The sequence below is a fragment of the Telmatherina bonti genome (genome assembly GCF_933228915.1).
Source record: "Telmatherina bonti genome assembly, chromosome: 11".
NCBI classification, from domain to species: domain Eukaryota; kingdom Metazoa; phylum Chordata; class Actinopteri; order Atheriniformes; family Telmatherinidae; genus Telmatherina; species Telmatherina bonti.
Window position 1 is genome coordinate 30,744,300 of NC_136629.1, and position 18,627 is coordinate 30,762,926.

An 18,627-nucleotide genomic window follows, 5' to 3' on the forward strand; every position below is an offset into this window, starting at 1 on the left:
ATACTTTTCCCACCTAATGTAGCCTGTCGTTGGGATGTGAGGACGATGGCAGAGATTATTCAGCATATGTCCGTTTTTTCCGGTAGTTTCAACGAACGGATCATTATGTCGAAAGAAGGAAAGTCTTTCTGCAATTCAAAAGTGGAGAGCTGTCCCGGTCCGCTGAGCTGAAAAAAATGGGCACAAGCGCATCATTATCCCTCTGTGTAAGTCAGGTTTTAAGCAGAAATTGGCTTCCTACTCTGTTACTCAACCATTTTGAGCTACTTTGAAACTTATAACGTTTTTAGACTGTTTTATCCGTTCATATGAAGCGCGAGGGCACAGGACCCATTATAAAAATGTAGCTATTTGTAGTTTACACTGAATATTATTAATTGATAAATACCTTTGTGTGACGTTGTTGCTAAGCAACAAGGAAATTAACATTAACATCAACTATTTTTTAACTGATCACATTAAACTTGAACTGTTTTTAAAGTTTTGACTTTATATCATGAAATGGTGAGAACTTACTTAATGCTTTGAAAGAGTTAGTTCTGTAAGATTACTTTGCAAGTCTGTAAGGTAATGCCAACAATCCAGTGGGTACAAAAGCCTTATTTACATATTATTAAATACTTTTGGTTTATCTTCCAAATCAAAAATAGAAAAAATTGGTAAATATTAACTAAACCTTTTCTTATATATCTTATATATAAGATAAGATATAACCTGCTTTGTTAAATGGTGAAATATTTATGGCAATCTAATTTTGCAAAAACAGATTATGTTTTTGATCTCATGAATGATTTTTAAAAGGTAAAGTCTAATCTTATATAATTCTTGCAAGTGTTACTTTATCTGTTTAGATTTTTGTTTGTTTGGTTTTTTTCACCAAATATAGTCTAGGTGTGGGATAATAACATGCAGTTCCTTATTATTATTCAGCCCTGGTTGACATGTGTTGTCATGTGGAGGAGGGTATAAGATGACAGCAGACCTGGGCCTGTTTTACTTCTCTGAATAACTGTGGTCATTAGATAATGTGATTAGTAAAGCACTTAATTTTTCTGAGAAATCTGCTGCAAAATGATATTTCCATACAGACTGACCAGTCATCAATAAGAATCCTGAAGCCCAGTACAAAGGTCAGCCCAGAGATCAATGTTCCTGCCCAGGTTTCAGAGCATGATGTTCCTGCCAGGTGTGTATTTGGTGTTGCCTTGGAAACACTCAGAGATAACGGGCAGATGGTCTGTGGAATACCTCTTGTGTTAAGAGACATGGTGGACTTCCTGGATAAGAATGGTAAACAAGGCATATTTGTACTTCTTTGCTCACTTTCCTACATTGTTTGCTTAGTCATTTTCTCACATATCAGTCTTTCCCTTTGTCACTTATACTTTTCATTCTTTAATTCGGTCTAAGTATATATTTTTGGTATCGCCTATATATGCAGTGACTAAATCTCTCTCCATATGCCAGGTCTGCACCACAGAGGCCTATTTCGTGTGTGTGGGTCGGTGGCACGGACCAGGCAGTTCAGGCAGCGATGGGATCATGGAAAGAGGATTGATCTAGAACATGAAGGGGATGTTCCGACGGTCTCTTCACTCCTCAAACTTTTTTTTCGGGAACTCCCTGTTCCCGTAGTTCCTGAACCCCAGCGCAAACAGCTGGTTCAGACCCTTAGAGGTATTCAAGGAAATCAAAACACTTTTTCAAATTTTTTTTTTTTTTTTTTGAGGGGTGTAGGCATCACTAAGCTGAATTAATATGCCAGTGCACATGCAGACCCAATTTTCTAGAGATCCAGCAGTGCTACAGACAGATGCTGCAGAATAATAGTGACAGGAAAGCATCTACCTGACTGCAGGTTTTCTAAGTAATAGGTTTGATAATTGCAGTAAAAACATGAACAATATGTGGTCAGTCTACTGTCCCGACATGAATTACAGAAAGTAAAGAAAGCACAAAAGGGAAAAAAAAAGCTTATAAAAAAAACAGCAGCTTGTTGTGCAAATGATAATCTTCATCAGTGTTGTATTTATTATTTTTGTAATTAAAAAATAGTGAGATGTACATTCCTGAAATAAATCGATCTTAGTTGCCTTCATTGAGTGTGTTGACATAGTAATTCAATTAAGGGTATCAAGTAATACATAATGTAATGTTTAATTAATTATTTTTCGTTCTACCAATTAATAATTTACAGAGACAAATGCTAGAGCTATTGATAATACCAGTCTTAAAGTACTCTGAATGTAAGTCTTAAAGTCTAAAGGAATGCCTTACAATGAGCAATTTGTGTAATTTGTCATGAAGTAATAAGACAAATTGGTAAGGATTGTTCGTATATTTTATTTTCAGCATACTATTAAATGCAAAAATATCAACATATAATTGATATTATATAAAAATAATTTATTACAATATATAATGATATATAGTATATATTAAAATATATCATAAAAGTATGTTATACATAGAAAAGTCTGGTGAATCAGGTCATTGTTTATAAGTTTTAGTTCTGATGTGCTCCTTCTTTTTTAGGATATGCAGATGAGCCAGAACTGAACTACCGACTGAAAGAAAACCTCTACCACATCCCTGTTTCAAGCTTCAATATTTTGTCTTACCTCATCCACTTTCTGTTCAGAGTGGCCACTCACAGCCATTTAAATCACATGCCCGTGGAAAATCTGGCAACCATCTTTGGGCCTTGCATATTTCAGTAAGTTTCTGTCATGAATGCCACACTTACATGTTCCTTTAAGCTGTTGGACATTCCCAGTCATCACAGCTGAGATACATTCACTGCTGTTTTCTTTTTAAGGTTTTAATTTGCCCTTTTATTCATTTTAGTCTTGTTTATTTTTATTAATACGTTCCTTCAAAATCGCAAACTTTTTAGCTCAGTCTTTCTTCTGTTAAGTGTAAAACAGAAATATATTATCTAGCTCAGCTCAGTTGCTGTATGTCTGTTGTTTGTAGCCAATCTCATCCACGCCAAGGAAATGGGTGTGGATTGTGTCTACTAATGCAGAACATGACACTCGCAACAACAGACAGATATGATAGAGGTCATCGTGACTTTGCTGGTTGCTTCTCCCTTCCTGTTTACAGAAGTCTACTAAAACTATAAACAAGCAGAATCTCAGGGGAGACTCACATAGAGTTAGACTTTTTTTTTCTGTCACTGTAAAAGGACTTATTATATTCAGTTAGTTCCCCATCCTCTGTGATATTTTTCATTCTTGGGCTTTGGGTGGAAATTAATGTTATTAATGATCAGTTAGTCATGCTACTATATCCAGCATGTGAGAGGAAAATCTTAGATGATCATAACCTCATGATGAAGAGTTGGCTTTGGGGGGTGTGGAGTTGGGGAAAAACAAGCATGGAAAAAATTAGGTGTGGATTTGAAATGTGGAAAATGTCTTTTTTGCTTTTGGTTTCATTGGAAGTAGAGCCGCAGCAAGGGAAAAGGGGATTATACAATGTAAAAACATCAGAGCATTAGATCACTTTAGCTTCACTGCTCAGGAACTTTTGGCAAGATTCAAATAATAGTGCTGGAAAAAAAGTTATTGGACACCCTATGTTTTTGGAAAATAATTATTTATTTAATATTATTATATTTATTTAATAGGGAGAGTACATATTAATGAACATCTAAAGCAACAGATGTAAACATGCCAGATTATAGCTAACAAGCTCATTTGCATCTATTGTCCTAAGTCAGGTGGAGGAAGAAAAATTACAACGCAATAACACAATAAGATAAAAATATTGCTTCAAGAAAAAATTTTTTAGATCTTGTTTTATTCCAGTCACAGGCAAAATGTAAAACAAATCTTAAAAAGAATCTTAAAAAATCTTGGCTTAAAAAGCCATGAAATTCAATTCAATTCAATTCAACTTTATTTGTATAGCGTCAAATCACGGCAATGCCATCTCAAGACGCTTTACAGACAGAGGGGAAAACATAATGAAGGCCAATTCATAACAGCCTATATAAGGAAACCAACAGATTGAGTTGAGTCCAAAAGAAAGAGATAAAGAGAAAAAGAAAGAAGCTCAGTGTATCAGGAAATGTCCCTCAGCAGTCTAAACCTATAGCAGCATAACTAAGGGATGCTAACCATCCCTAGCTATAGGACTTATCAAAAAGATAAGTCTTCAGCCTAGTCTTAAAGGTGGGGAGGGTGTCTGCTTCCCTAACACTAACTGGGAGCTTGTTTAAATGTTTAAAATGTTTGATTAAAAAATATCTAACATTGTGTAAAATGGTAAGGGTCTCCAAAAACATTTTTCCACTCCTGTAGTATTCCTACCAGTGGAAGGCCCAATGACGGCACTGTAATATATATTCTTGTCTTGTTTTGCATGTGTGAGAGCTTCATATCCACTGTCTGTCCCTCATAAATCATGCTTATTTGTCATCCAAGCCTCTTCCCTCACATGGGTGTGTTATGTAATGCTTGAGTTTGACAACTTTTGCCCTGTCATTTTAACTTTCCTGTCTGGCATGGAAAGACATCTATTAATAATCAGATTTTTCTCTTTGGTGAGTGTTGACCATGTTACGCTGTAAGCATTTGACCAAACATGTAGAGAAATAGAACAGAAGATGTCAGCATGTGCAAAACAAATAGTTTCTTCAAATAAACAACTAATGAGTTTCTATTTTGGTCTGTGGTGTGTTATGACTAGAAGCTGACTGCTGTAGAGGTCGCCAGTATCAAAGTAAAGCTTTACAGGTGGTGACTGCCAAGGTTTTTGTCATGAAGAAACGTGACCTTTAACAGCCTTATCATATTATTTTACGGTAGTGCTGTGTGCGCATCCGTCCACTAGATGGAACCTTTAGTCATGATGTTAGTAACCATTTTGTGTTGTTGCGCCCTCGTCTTTGCTTTTTTGCAGTGTTCCAGCAGGGCCCAGCATGCTGGAGGAGCAGAGTGTGTGTAATGCCCTGTTGCTCCACCTTCTCAGGCATCATGCAGATCTCCTCCCTGTCCCACATGATGTCACAACCGCATCATCTATTGCCTCTTCCTCAACCCCTCCTCCCACTCTTTCTGCTCTTTCACATTTTGAGGTAAATCATGTTTCACCTTTTTTTTTTTTTTTTTATAGTAATAGTTATAACTTACTCTTTGCAATTTATTATTTTAATTTACATCAATTAAGCACTTCCCAGGGTCACAGTAATGCTATACTGGTAGTATAGACTGAGTACACAGTTGTACAGGACTTTGACTAAATGTTCAGTGGTCATGAAATTTCTATCAGTTTAGGGTTATTCTTTTTTTTTATAATGTCTTGTCCAGCATTTAAGTTAAGGTTATTAAAACTCCAGAGATAGAAAAAAGTATTTTTGCACCAAACAGACATATGCATGTCATGCATGTCAACTGTGTAATGTTCCTTTTTTCATTCTTGGTAGGTTCAAACTAGCAGTTGTCGCTCAGAAAGGAGCCGCATGGGGAGGCTGGACGAGAAGAATACTGTAGTTTCCAGGGCCAGTGCTTTAGAACAAACAATATGGATGCAGTATCAACTAAACAGGTATTACCGTGACCCTAGGATGAATGAATGGATTTATGCTGGGATGGATGTTACCTTGTAGTCCCCTAAATATGATTTTTCTGCCTGAACTGCATAGCTAGCATTTCCTGGGGGACATCTAAGGACCTTACTTAGGCCTGTCTCAACACACAGAAAAGCCGCTCACACTCAGTGCAAGGGGGAGTTAAAGAACACTAATTAACATAATATGCATGTTTGTGGACTGTGGGTGGAAGCCAGAACACCCAGAAAGAATCTACACATGCATGGGAAGAACATGTAAACTCCACACAGAAAGGCCCCACACTAATGTTAGAACCAGGAACCTTCTTCTAACCACTGTGCACCCCCGAAAATAATCAAAGCTCATAAAACTGCAAACCCAGATAATATGTAATTACTCTTTCATGTTTACATTCATCTTGACTCAAATGGCTCAACTCAACTTCATTAATTTTTGGATATTTATCATAAAACTACAGTAAAACAGCCCATAAAGACTGGATGACAACTCATCAGTTTTACCAGATTGCCAATGTGCTCTAATAAAGTCCTGGTTTTATAACTGCAAATGTCAGAAGACGAAATCCAGAGTTAAGTAACTTAAAGACAACATTTACGCAGTTATTATAGAATCTAATCAACAAACAGCACAACTGTTTTTCATACAAGTTCTCTCTTAATCATGTGATGAAACTAAAATGTATAGAAACCACTTAAACAAAGATAAAATTGAAGTTCTTTGACACGTTATTTAGTTATGCTTTAGTTAACAGGTGAGATGCCACTAAATGAAAAAAATTATTTTGCTTTTATGAGAACAGATCAAGAATGTTAGAATGCACTATTATTCATTAATTTCCTTTCACCAATTATATAATGGTCAGTAAGGAACAGCTGGGACACTGCTAACATAATGTAATTTCAGCCTTGTTCCTTAAAAGGCAAATAACACACTGTTGGCTACACAGCAACACCTAAGTCCACGTACTTTTATGTCACAGCCAACATAAAAAAAGGTTGGTGTTTGTGCAGCTAACTGCTCATTTAGTCTAATGGCCAGTAAAGATAGCATCTCACTTCTGAAGCTTCCAGCTGCAGCTGTGGGGCAAAACAGCAGATCACCCCCTCCACACACACACACACACACACACACACACACACACACACACACACACACACACACACACACACACACACACACACACACACACACACACACACACGCAGGATCTTGTGGTGACTGCCATCTGCTTGTGGGTAACTTTTCCCACACAAAACAAAGGCTGCTGGGTGAGTTCCTATTTTTGAATAGTGAACGTAGGCTGCTGCGAGGGTGCAATGCAGACATTAAACTTTATTTATCATCCGTTATCTACATGGCGGGAACAGTCACGATATTCTCATATCTAAGCACAGGTATAGATTGGTACACTCATGTACCTCATATATATTTCTGTTTTTGTGGACTGGAGGTAGTTCAACTTTGATCAAGCAGAGATATCTATTGCAACATCACATTTTCCCCATACTGTTGTGGTAAATTATGGGGACATCAGTAAATTTAGCTGAACAGGTTCAATGAGTGGAATTTTAGCAAGCAGACACAGAAAGGGGTTGATACCAACTGAGGTAACAAATTAACAAAACACTGACACACATTTTTAGATGCCAAATTACTGCTTTTACTGTCAACAGAGTAAAGCCATTTTACTGAGTTAAATCTGAACAAATGGTGGATTTTAAAGTGGATTACTTACCTTCTGTAAAAACACCATCTAGAATAATGTTATTCAACAAAAACACATAAGGACATTTCACACATTTAATTCTAAGTTGTAAAATCTCTCACGCCTGCTGACAAACAGTGACACGCCGCAGCAGAAGGAGGATCTAAAAGCCAGTTTTATGTGCTTCTCTTGCTGTGTTTGTTTTTTTCAGCTGCTACAGAGCAATCAAATATCAATAATGCTCATCAACAGCTTCCTACGCTCATCTGTTCTTCATGTCGCATCATTGCAAATGTTTGTCTTGCTTCCTCATCCAAACAAGAAGACAGACTGAATAAATGCAATAAATGTTAGGAAGTAAAAGTAATTTTTTTTGTGCATTTATGCTTTTCTTCTTTAAGTGCAGCCCCCGGTCTTAAAGAGCAGGGTCACTGAACAAGAAATCAAGTCGCTACATTGCTCATTGCTTTGTACTTTAAAAGTGTTTGATTTTTGGGGTGAAAATGAAAAGAAGTATTTGTCATCGACATGTTGCGCTCTCTCCAAACATGTCTGGCATTTGCATGCTGTTCCTTCTGATCATGTCTGAACCTCTGTGATTCCCGGTAACATCACAGCCCATTCTGATTCTCTCATAATTATACTAACAAACGGTTTTAATTTTCAGTTTTGTGTCTGTGGCTTTTACAATTTACACAAGATGGCTTTTAGATATGGAGATCAAACATGAACAAATGAAAAAAATGCATTCAGAGAGCAATTTATGTCAATAAAATATTTACTTTCAGGCAGTGGTCTTTACTTTCAGTCTTTTGATGAATTCCTAAAATTAGTCGTTTTCAGGTCAATGCTAGAAATGTGGGGCAGACGATATATGTTGTGTGAGGGTGTTTAGCAGTTATTGCCCATATGGCTTTTCGTACTGGGTCACTAGATCATAATGAAACATTGCATTCACATCATTCAGAATTTGAACTGAAATCTTTTTCCACATATTTACTTAAGTGTGGTTTCTTGTCACCTTTCTAGTTTGCTTTTATTTATACCAACACTCGCACTATTGACCCTAAATATGATAAAAATGTATGTGCACTCCTGCCCGTATGACGTGTGTCTAGGCACTGGTAATTGAAGTGGGTGGGTCAGTTCTCTGCCTCCGGGTTTTACTCGTGACCATTAAGCACTCTCTTTCCTTTGCATCTTTGGCTTTGATGTGTCTCTAAACAAGCAAGTTCTTCACTTGCACATAAAATCTCTATGGTAGACTGCTGGACCTTTAGGAATTTCTCCAAAGGATGTTTTCTTGTCTGATCTGCTTCAGCTTCAGCAACAGCAATCGCGGATCAACAGTCCTGCACAAGTGAGTGAGCCAGTATAAAGTGCGGGCCAGTGATGCACACCACTGTGCTTTGCATTCTTGCATCAAACAATGTAGAATTAGGATTAGGATTTTACAGCAGTAATTATTTTAGCTTTTTTTTTTAGCAGCAGCATCTCCTGGTAGTTGATTCAGTTTGATTGTGATAAAAGCTGTCTGATTAATGCAGCATTAAAAGAGAAGTATCAGTCTTTATGCACCATCGGACAGCTTTATTAGAAGGGTTATTGTGCTTGTTAGATCAAACATGGATGTTTCTTTTTCTCGGCAAAACTCAACATCTTTTAGATGGATAAATGGTTGAACAACATTCCTGTAATAATATTTCATTCTTTTCTCATACTATTTTCACATTTTTGCTCCTTCATTTATTTTGTTTTGAGAACTTAACTAACTTTTTTGTCTTTGTCTACTGTTTTGTTCTTACTTTTTGCTTAATCACCTCTTCAGCACCACTTTCTAACAAGAGCTTCTTTGTAAAGGGTCTGTGCATTACATTGTTAACCTGTTCATGTGTATTTACAGCTGCAGAATAGCAGCTCTGTTACTGCTGTTTCTTATCTAAACAGCGTAATTTATTGACTAATCAATCATTTCTAAAGCAATTATTTACATTGTGTTTACAGTCACAAAGAATGCCTCACAAGTAGGTTAATTTCTTTGTCTTCATCTCCTGCTAGTTGTGCACTCATTTGTGCATCTCACACCTTTTCTGTGTCTCTTCAGTCCTGACAAACTAGTACAGGGATGTGAAACCAGCTCTGACGTCAGCGCTGACATTCAGACGTTGATTGCAAACCGGGAGTCTCTGGAGGAGAGTCGAGAAAGAACGGAGGCGAGCCATGTGCTTTCCTGCCCCGCTGACCCAAGGCCAGTACAACAGCTACAGGGTGGACCATCTCAAAGTGTCAAGGGGGAGCTGAAGGAAATGGAGTGTGTTCTGCAGGGGTGAATTTTTTTTACTCTCTGATTAATTTCTTAAACTGTTCAAGCATTTCACACCTGCTCACGTTTTTTTTAAGAATGAAATGAGCTTATTTACCCATTGCTATCTGCCTTCTCAAACATATCAACAGGGTGTTTTCACATATGCCACAGCTCAGCTCCGAATCAAAGAAGAAAGAAGTAGAAAAGGATTCCTCATCCATCAAAGATGGCTCTTCTCCGGTGTGCATTCTTGATGGCTTTTTTTTTAACTGATTGATTTTTCACACTTTTGTTTTTTCTCTCACTTTCTCTTCCACACAGTTGTTAACACTCACTCTAAATGAAAATTTATTCAGTGACCCCTGTTCTTATGCAAATCTTTCCAATTATTTCTAGAGAGGAAGAAACACAGTAAAACATGTATGTTATGAGTGGTAATTTAAACAATACAGCACAAATACACTTTTAATGCTCAGGTTTAAAGGTGCGCTTTAGTTCTGTTAGCGTGTTACATGATGCGGACTGAATTGTTTTTCAGGTCTCTGCAGACACAGGACAAAATTCATCTGTTTCAAACTGCTGCATAACACATGAATCACCAAGCAAGACCCAAACAGCAAGTCAGCACACAGAGAGGTGAGAGAGAGACTTCTCCATGATGACTACAGGAGGTGACATTTTGTTTAAGTTGTGTTTTTCCTAATGTGTTTCTGCTGTGTTCTCATTTAAAATACTAGCTGTTTGTTCATAGGGCTTGTCAGACAGCATATGACTAACAAAACATGTAAGTAGAAGAGAAATGGCTAGATCTAGGATTTAGGCAGTAGAACTGTATCAGATGTAATCTGGCCCGATGCTACAGTTGTTTCTGTGCCCTTTTGCTCCTGTTTCTTTCTTTCCTTTCGGTTCAGCTCATCACCCAGCCCTGCAGTTAGCTGAGAAGTAGGTTGTTGTAGCATTGTGCTACTCACAGTCATGGGTTTGATATGATTCCAGTCCAAATAAACCTGACTTGCCACAGGGGCTCACGTGGAGCCGACCCACTAACTAGATTAATTCGATTCAGCGTGGTGGCATGCTGACTCTTTGTTTGTTGCCTCCACAGAGCCAGAGGACGGATCATCTCGGCAATGCCTCATTAAGATCAGGCATGAATAAGCAATAACCCCAATACCAGTGCCAGATGACCCTCTGACTGCAAAGCTATGTAGAGCACAGCACAGATCTAAGAGCAGGTCCTATACGGTATTGATTTTATAGAAACAGTGCACAATGTGTGTGATATGAAAGTCAAATGGATGGTGGCCTGAGGGAGAGAACTAGTACAGATATTATTAGATTTAAAAAAAAAAAAACAATATCACCATGTGGTGGTGTTGTTTATTATTTATTACAGTTTTATTGTCTGTTATTGACAGCTGTTTGTTTTTCCCAGCTCACTCTGCTCCATAAAGTACAAGACAGAAGAAAAAGCAACAATGTCTCTCTGGAAGGTAAATCCTTCTCACTCTAATAACCATAAGAGACATAATAAGCAAGATGAACACAGAAAAACATTTTAGAGGCAAACTGCTGCATTTGAGTTATAAAAGAAATACATGCAAGGCTGTTTCCTTTCCTGTAGGGTTTTCATTTTAATGTGATGCTATAAAAATACATAACAAAGGCTTGAATTGTCAGTATTTGGCGAAGTTAATCTTTAGTCAAAATGAAGCTTGTAGTGTCCCACAGTGCAGCATTTCTGTTGCTTCTAACTTTTCAGTAGGAGATCATAGATGTGTAAATACCCTCTGAATACCCTCAACAGATATTGTCTTTAAATGACTTGCATGGTGATTTTGTAAGATAACGCTGTAGTAAATAAATGAGGAGTTTATTAGGGCAAAGTGACATGCTAGAAATGCTTTATGTAACTATGAGTTAATACATAGTCTCTTCTGATGCATTTAGCTGTCTGAGAAAAGAAACAGAAAACAATGTGAATGAAATTTATAGGGAATTTGTCTGAATTTACACACACATACACATCACTGTTTTTACAAAAAGATTAAGTGAACTTTTGAACTTGTTTGGCATCCCTGAGTCAATTAAAATCTAATTAGATAAATACTTAAACGAGTTCATCAAGCTGTAATTGTGTTATTGGGGTATGTCAGTCTGGGTTGAAGAGCTTTGATTTGAAGTCCAGTTTTTCTTTACTAGTGTGATGTGAACATGCTAAATGTTGACATTTAAATCTGATTAGTATACATAACTTTTGATTGTTTGACATATATTAATTTACAATCCATTAGATGTAAGAGGAGAGACTGAGCTTGGTTATGTCTTGGTAAAAGAAGCTGGAAGTCTTACTTTGAATTTTCTTTTTTTTCAGTGCACCCATTTTCTGATGGTTATGTCTGAACATGTGCACTTAGGTGAATTATCTGTAGAGCACACTTAAAAGCAGCCCAAGTGCTGCACAGAGCTGGAAAAGAAAGGCAAGCCCTAGGCTTGCATGCTAGCAAAATGAAGTGCTCTAATGTCCTGGAAAAATCAGCGAGAGAGGATGAGAGTTGTACAGTTAAGTCAGTTGATCTAAGATTTTAGATCAAACTATATCGAGAGGTTACTCCACAAGTAGGTTCTGATGCTGAAACAGAACTAGAACCTAAAGAGATTTACATATTTAAAAGAAGTGACTAAATGGGTTTTAGGTGTCACACAGATGAACAATGATGATGATGATAGAAAAAATTAGAATTCCCATCACAAGAGTTGCTGCTCACATTATTAATTCAATAAACACAAAATAAATTAATTGTCTACATTTGTGACCTACAGTTTTGATTACACAAGGGCGTGTGTGTGCTCAACTTGGCATGTGTCTGTGTCCCCTTCAATGACAATGATTTTCTCCTTTGGAGAAGGAGAGTAGGAGGATGTTGTAGTTCTCATGACAGACACGATTGCAGGGGCAGGAACAGCTATGACGTAAGCTATGACTCCTTTTGCCATCTAAGTGCGTAAATTAACACATAGTATCTGTGGCAGCACGACAGGTGATACCTCCAGCAATTATGTACAAATATGTTTGTTTCTAAGCATGCCTGTGGGTGTTTTGCTTCAGTAATAATAGCCTGACTTCGCCTCGCCCCTTACATCCTTCCACCTCCTCTGTGTGACGCACAAAGCTGTCTTTTTTTTTTTTTTTTTTGAATGAACTGCCGATAAAAATGGGAGAGAAGAAGCAGAGCCTTTATCTGCTGCTGTTGATGATGATGATGTTGAGACTGGTGTCGTTGCACCCAAATCAATATGAATGTTTAAAACCAATCTGGATGATATTTTAGCCTCAGTGAGCTGAAATATTTTTTGTGCCCTGATTTTTTTTTCTTCAGAGTCAGAATTCACCACATACACATCCACTTCCACACACATACACTCACCAAGGCAGTTACATGACTCCCCGCATCTCCATCAAATCGACTCCTTACCTCAACCTGACAACGTTGCTGTGGAAACGCCTCGTCATATAAAGCGCCTCTTTCCTCCCTCTCACACACACCCACACCAGACACATCAATAAGAGCGACATTCCCAGTACCCACCCCTTTTTCTGTGCTTTATGAATAATCCATGTGGAGGCTGCTCAGCAGCAGAAGTGTCAGGAATGCCGGTCGGAAGGATTTAAGGATCCTCTCGGCAGGCTCGCCATGTTCTCAGGCGTTTATACGCCTACAACACGTGGATTCACCGATCAGGGGATCACGCTGACACAATTGATGGAATTAGAGTGGGTGGCTCTTCAGGATTCCCACGCTGGATGCTCATGCTTATTAGGAATCTGACTCACTGACTGACCAGAAGATTAATGTCTTGCTGGTTGACTGTTTGGCTGGCCGACTAGATTCATTTTGCACAGAGAGCTGAAAGGAGCTACGCCAGAGGAAAGTCTATTTTTGTGTCTTTTTTCTTTGCTTTTCAACACCAATATTTTTGTTTCTTGCACTTCAACCAAGATCCCACCTTTAGACCTATCTCTGGAAGATAACTACTCATCTCACCCTATGTGGTAACTCTCCACCCAACAACAGTGTGGACAAAAGGATGCTGAAGGGCTCGAGCTGAACCTTTCAATAGTCCCAAGCTGCAAGTGAAAAGCTGAAGACTTTTTCCCTCCTTCCTGAGCTGCAAGGCTTCTGCCGTCCTTACCCTTTTACATCCCTAAAGCCATGTTCTGCTTCTGCTTCCAGAGCCCCTCCCTCAAGATACAAGCCCTGGAGAGTGAGTTGGAACCCACACCAGAGCCAGTAGACCCCCAAGCTCAGAATAACCTCCCTGCTCAGAAGCAGCCTTTAGCTGCTGAAGCACAGAGCCTCCCTTTGAGCCACACTCCGTCCCCATCTCACGAACAGCACACAGGCGACTCATCCCAACCAGGTAAGACAGCAGACATAATGGAAGGGAAATCAGTAAGGCTCCGAACTTAAAAATAAGAGAGAATTACTTGCACTGTTTGGGGAAAAAAAAGGAAATCATGTTTAGTTGTTCCAGATGATTAAATGTGTTTAGTTTTCTGCGCATCCAAATATGGGATTGTTTAATCAAACACCATCCAGATATCAATACTTTCAGCTCTGGTAAATGTCAGTATGAATTAAACTGAACTGAATGCTTCATCAACTCGTATTGTGTCCTCAGACTAATGCCAAATGAGTTTTTTTCCCCCTAAAGTCTTGCTGTCCTTGTTTTTTGTACCATTACTTCAGCTAAACGTTCCAAAGGACTGTACTTCAGTCAGCCATTATATGCATGTCTGTTCAAAATCAGAACCACTTCATGGCTGTATTTGTCATGGACATACCATATGATCTATCTACAGTATTTTCTTCATTGCTCATGTTTTTCCCATCTGCCCTTCTCTAAAAGAGAACATTAAATGAAACATCTCTAAGGTTGCACACAAATTAGACTTAAATATGTCCTTCAAAGATTTCAGTTGATATTGTGTTTTCCTCTTCTTTTAAAGTTCATATCTCATCTCCATTTTTATCAGAGTCCAGCTCAGTGTCCTCCAGCGCTTCTTACTCTGAGGGTCTCTTGGAAGAGGATAGCTCGCCAAGTCCCTTGGTCCCTAACACCAGCCCACTCCTTTCTCGTTTTACAACCAATGACTGCCCTGTACCGTCGCCACGTTGCCCCAGCCTCAGCCACAGCCTGCGTTACAACCTAGATCCCGATGCAGCTCCGTCTCCTCCATGCTTACAGCACATTTGGATGTAAGACTGTGTCATCAGTTTGCTGAGAAATAGGTCTCTAATTTAGTCTGATTTCAGGTTGCAGCTAAAAAGTGAGAAGAAATTTGTTTTTTAATTGGAAGCTTTATTGTTACTTCTTGATGTCATATAAGTTAATGATGCGATGCACACTACAAGACCAAGAGGTCAAGTGTACAAATGTGCTTTCTGTCTTCAGGTCTCGCTGCAATGCCCGCACACAAGATGAGGATGCTTTGTCCATCTCAATGCTTAACAAACACATTCACACTCTCAGAAAGAGAATCAGGCATTTTGAGGAGCATTTTGAACAAGAGAGGCACTACAAGGTGAGGAAAGAAATAACACTGGTTTGTCATTGAAATTGTAACTTTATCTTTTGGGGAAATTTTTAGTTTATTTAGCTTTACTTACTGAATAACAAAGCAGATGGATTTTCTTGAGTTACCCTTCTACAGCTAGATAAACTCCTGTAATAAGAGGTTTTATATTCAGTAACTAGAGAGCCACAGGACCAGAGGGCATCAATGAGTCATATTTTGTGATTGTAACTAGACTGGGTGTATTTGTGTTCAAGATGCCACCTACATATTACACAAGGACAATATACTTCCCACTGGTCTATTTAAAAATGGCATTTCTTTGCACAATGCACGTTAACCCTTCAAGGTCCTGGTCTACCATTTGGTAGAGGTCAATTTGCAGTGACTTTCATTAATTTCTTTAAACAATTGTGGGATATAAAAACCTGCCTGAGTCATCTCTACCAATTGGTTTTAGTATATTATACCCAAACTAAGTGTTTTTCATAACACTACTCTTTCAAATATCAACCATTTCACATTTATTCTGTTTATTCTTGTCTAAAACAAACAGAAAAACACAGAGAAACATTTTTCTCTGACCTTTTTGTTAAATGTTAAAAGGTTAAGTATAAACAAGCCGAATGATAGAAAACCTTTACAAGGTATGAAGTACCTTAGACCGGAATAAGTCTGATTAATGATGTATATTTTTTTTCTTTTCTAGCCAGCTCACAACGACAAGACAGCACATCCAGAAGTAGCCAAACTGCTGAAGGAGCTCATCAAGAGTCGCAAACAGCTTAAAGGCAAGTTATTTAACATGCACACACAATTACAGAGGAAGATGTATTTTCCTCTTTGCTTCAACTCTCTTTTAGTCAGTCAGAGTTATTTCATGCAAGTGTGTGAGCATTGTTGCACTGAAAAAGACACAAATAAACTACTGGTACTACAAATGAAAGAGGCCATTTTTCTGCTCTTGATGTTTTCTCTCTGCCAAAAGTATTTCAAACTATATGGCATGGTTTTCTTCTGACCACTGTAAATATTACTTTAGATTTGTTAATATCTAAATTAAACTTGTGTAGCTGCTGGCAGGTTTCATGACACTTGTTGCTTCTTTCCAGCATAAGGGGGCAACTTAGAATGATGTTTTTTTGACTTAAGGTTCATACATTTGGTGATAAAGGACAAGAATTTAAAGAATTTAAATTATATAAATATGTTTTTATTGCAAAATTATATTAGACTCAAACTGTTTTATAGTGGAGATCTTAAAGAAAGGTACCAGTTTTGTGGTATTAAATGATCATTCGTAAGCACAATGCTATAATTATATTTATCTACCATAGTTTAAGCGAACATATTTTTAAATGTTTATGTCCTCTTTCACTCAGAGATGAAGCTGAGGCGGTCAGAAGAATTGGCACTAAAGGAACTTGGACGTTTAAGTCCCAGAGCGGAAACATGCAGGAGTAATATGGAGCAGAGAGAAGGAGCACAGACAGGAACTGAGCTGCAGCAGCTTAACAACAACAGCAACAGCAAACCAAATGTAGAGGAAACGGCTAACATGATAACCAACCGGCTGAAGGAGAGACGGCAAGAACTGGGCCTGCCTGACAGCATTAAGGTTGTTAGTGTAGCCATGCTGTTCATACTTACACAAAGATTGTCATTAAATTTTGAAGGTTAGATTAAAGGAACCAGTGAGAAGCTGCACGTTGTACATTGCAAATGGATGAGAAATGACCCGTTAATAGTTTTCACTATGCTGTACAGGAGATGTCCAATTTCCAGTTGAGTCTGGAGAAGTCCTGCATGCAGAAGTGTTTGCTTTACTTTGAGGGTCTGCATGGACGCCCAGTAAGACAAGCCTCCTCTTCATTCCTTCTGCCCTCCTTGATGGCTAGAAGCATTTTTGCTCTTTTTTTCTGTACCTGTTAATTTGTGTTAAATGTCTGTTTGAAAATGAACATAAGCGTTTTTGTTCATTTCAGAGTACCAGGCAGGAACGCACACTGATGAAACCCCTCTACGACCGGTATCGTCTTCTCAAGCAGCTGCTTTCGTCTGCATCCACCGCAGCCATTACAACCATTGTGAGTAGTAATCGTTTAAGCAGTGATTTCTTTTCTTTTTTTTTTTTATTTGGTGACAGCGACAATACTCACATGTCAGATTCTGGGAAGCGTGGGTTGTCTTTTGGAACAGGATTAATTCTCCTGAATGCTTATTATCATTCAGATCATGAGGTTAGAACTGTACATGGTCTCAGAGTGGTGGTGTCACTCTGCCCTCCAGTGGCTGAAAATAAGTACTACAAGGCGCTCACAGAAGTCAAACATTTGCATATACATACTTTTCCTATCACAACTATGTTTTTTATGCATCTTATCTTTTTTATAAATACTTTTCTTTGTGTGGGTGTCTGCAAAGGAGGAAGAGGAAGGTTCTGATGAAGAGCGTTCCAAGCAGCGAAGCCCCAGTCAGCAGCCACTTTGGTTCGCACCCTTCAGGTCCTCAGATGAGTGGCAGCGTCAGCCTTTCCTGGAAATGTCTGAAACACCTCTGGTGTCACCGCTAGAAGAGGTGAAGGGTGTTCAGCCGCAGATTATCACCATGGCGACAATTCATGAGGCATCAAGGTACAGTTTCTGTGGGTGTGTGTGTGACAACTGCAAGTTAAATTCAATTTGACTTAATTTATGATTCCATAGTAGTTACACACATTAAAAGGCAGACATAAAACCATTAATTTTTTGTCATGCAGACAAGAATTACTGGATAATCTCAGGATGGTTCGGTTAGAGAAAAAGAGGCTTCATCAAGCACTCCAGGAGTTTGAGAACCATTTCTACACACAGACTGGCCGGTAAGTGGCCCTCCCTACACACACTCACACAAAACACAAACGTCACTTTAAGAGTAGTTGGCATTTGTTTTTTTATTTTGACTTTTAGTAAACTTAGAACGTTTGGTTTCTGAACAATGCCTTGTGAAAAACAAAGAAAATAAACACACACACAAAAGAAAGTCCATGTAATGGTACGACAGTGTAATGCACACTCATGTCACATTAATCCAACACAGAAAGCTCAGGTAAAAGACAGAGATAGACGTTTGTTCTGAACTGTACACATCATTTGTACTGTACATGTTAGTTGTCCAAAGTAAATACAGCAAGTTTTTAATTACAATACAGACTGTACAAAGCTGTCTGAGTAAGGCAACATAGGGACTATCAACCAGTTATGAAAGCTGCTGCAAGTTGTTTGAAAACTACAAAGAAAAACAAAATTTTGCCTTCTGCCTGCATCCTCTCCTTTCCATGCATTAACAGGGCTTGCCAGAAGGAGGACCGTGGACCAATGGCAGAGGAGTACTGCCAGTACAAGAACCTCAAGGCAAAACTCCGTCTACTGGAGGCCCTGCTTAGTAAACAACAGGACTCAACCAAGACAAGTTGAGTT

The 18,627-nt window shown here is 38.4% G+C and overlaps 1 protein-coding gene across 1 annotated transcript; it reads left to right on the forward strand.

The window, feature by feature from the left end:
* Window positions 1-496: 496 nt before the first annotated feature.
* On the forward strand, window positions 497-18,624 carry LOC306762376 (protein FAM13A-like; the record flags this gene model as incomplete). Its single annotated transcript, XM_079248819.1, has 20 exons — window positions 497-504; window positions 1,187-1,290; window positions 1,468-1,677; window positions 2,536-2,716; window positions 4,912-5,086; window positions 5,435-5,556; window positions 9,391-9,612; window positions 9,741-9,831; window positions 10,130-10,227; window positions 11,027-11,084; window positions 13,827-14,013; window positions 14,603-14,852; window positions 15,049-15,178; window positions 15,879-15,960; window positions 16,552-16,787; window positions 16,937-17,020; window positions 17,155-17,256; window positions 17,594-17,802; window positions 17,928-18,029; window positions 18,498-18,624. The coding sequence occupies 20 exons, from the start codon at window positions 497-499 to the stop codon at window positions 18,622-18,624; spliced, it is 2,778 nt and encodes a 925-aa protein (XP_079104945.1).
* Window positions 18,625-18,627: the final 3 nt, after the last annotated feature.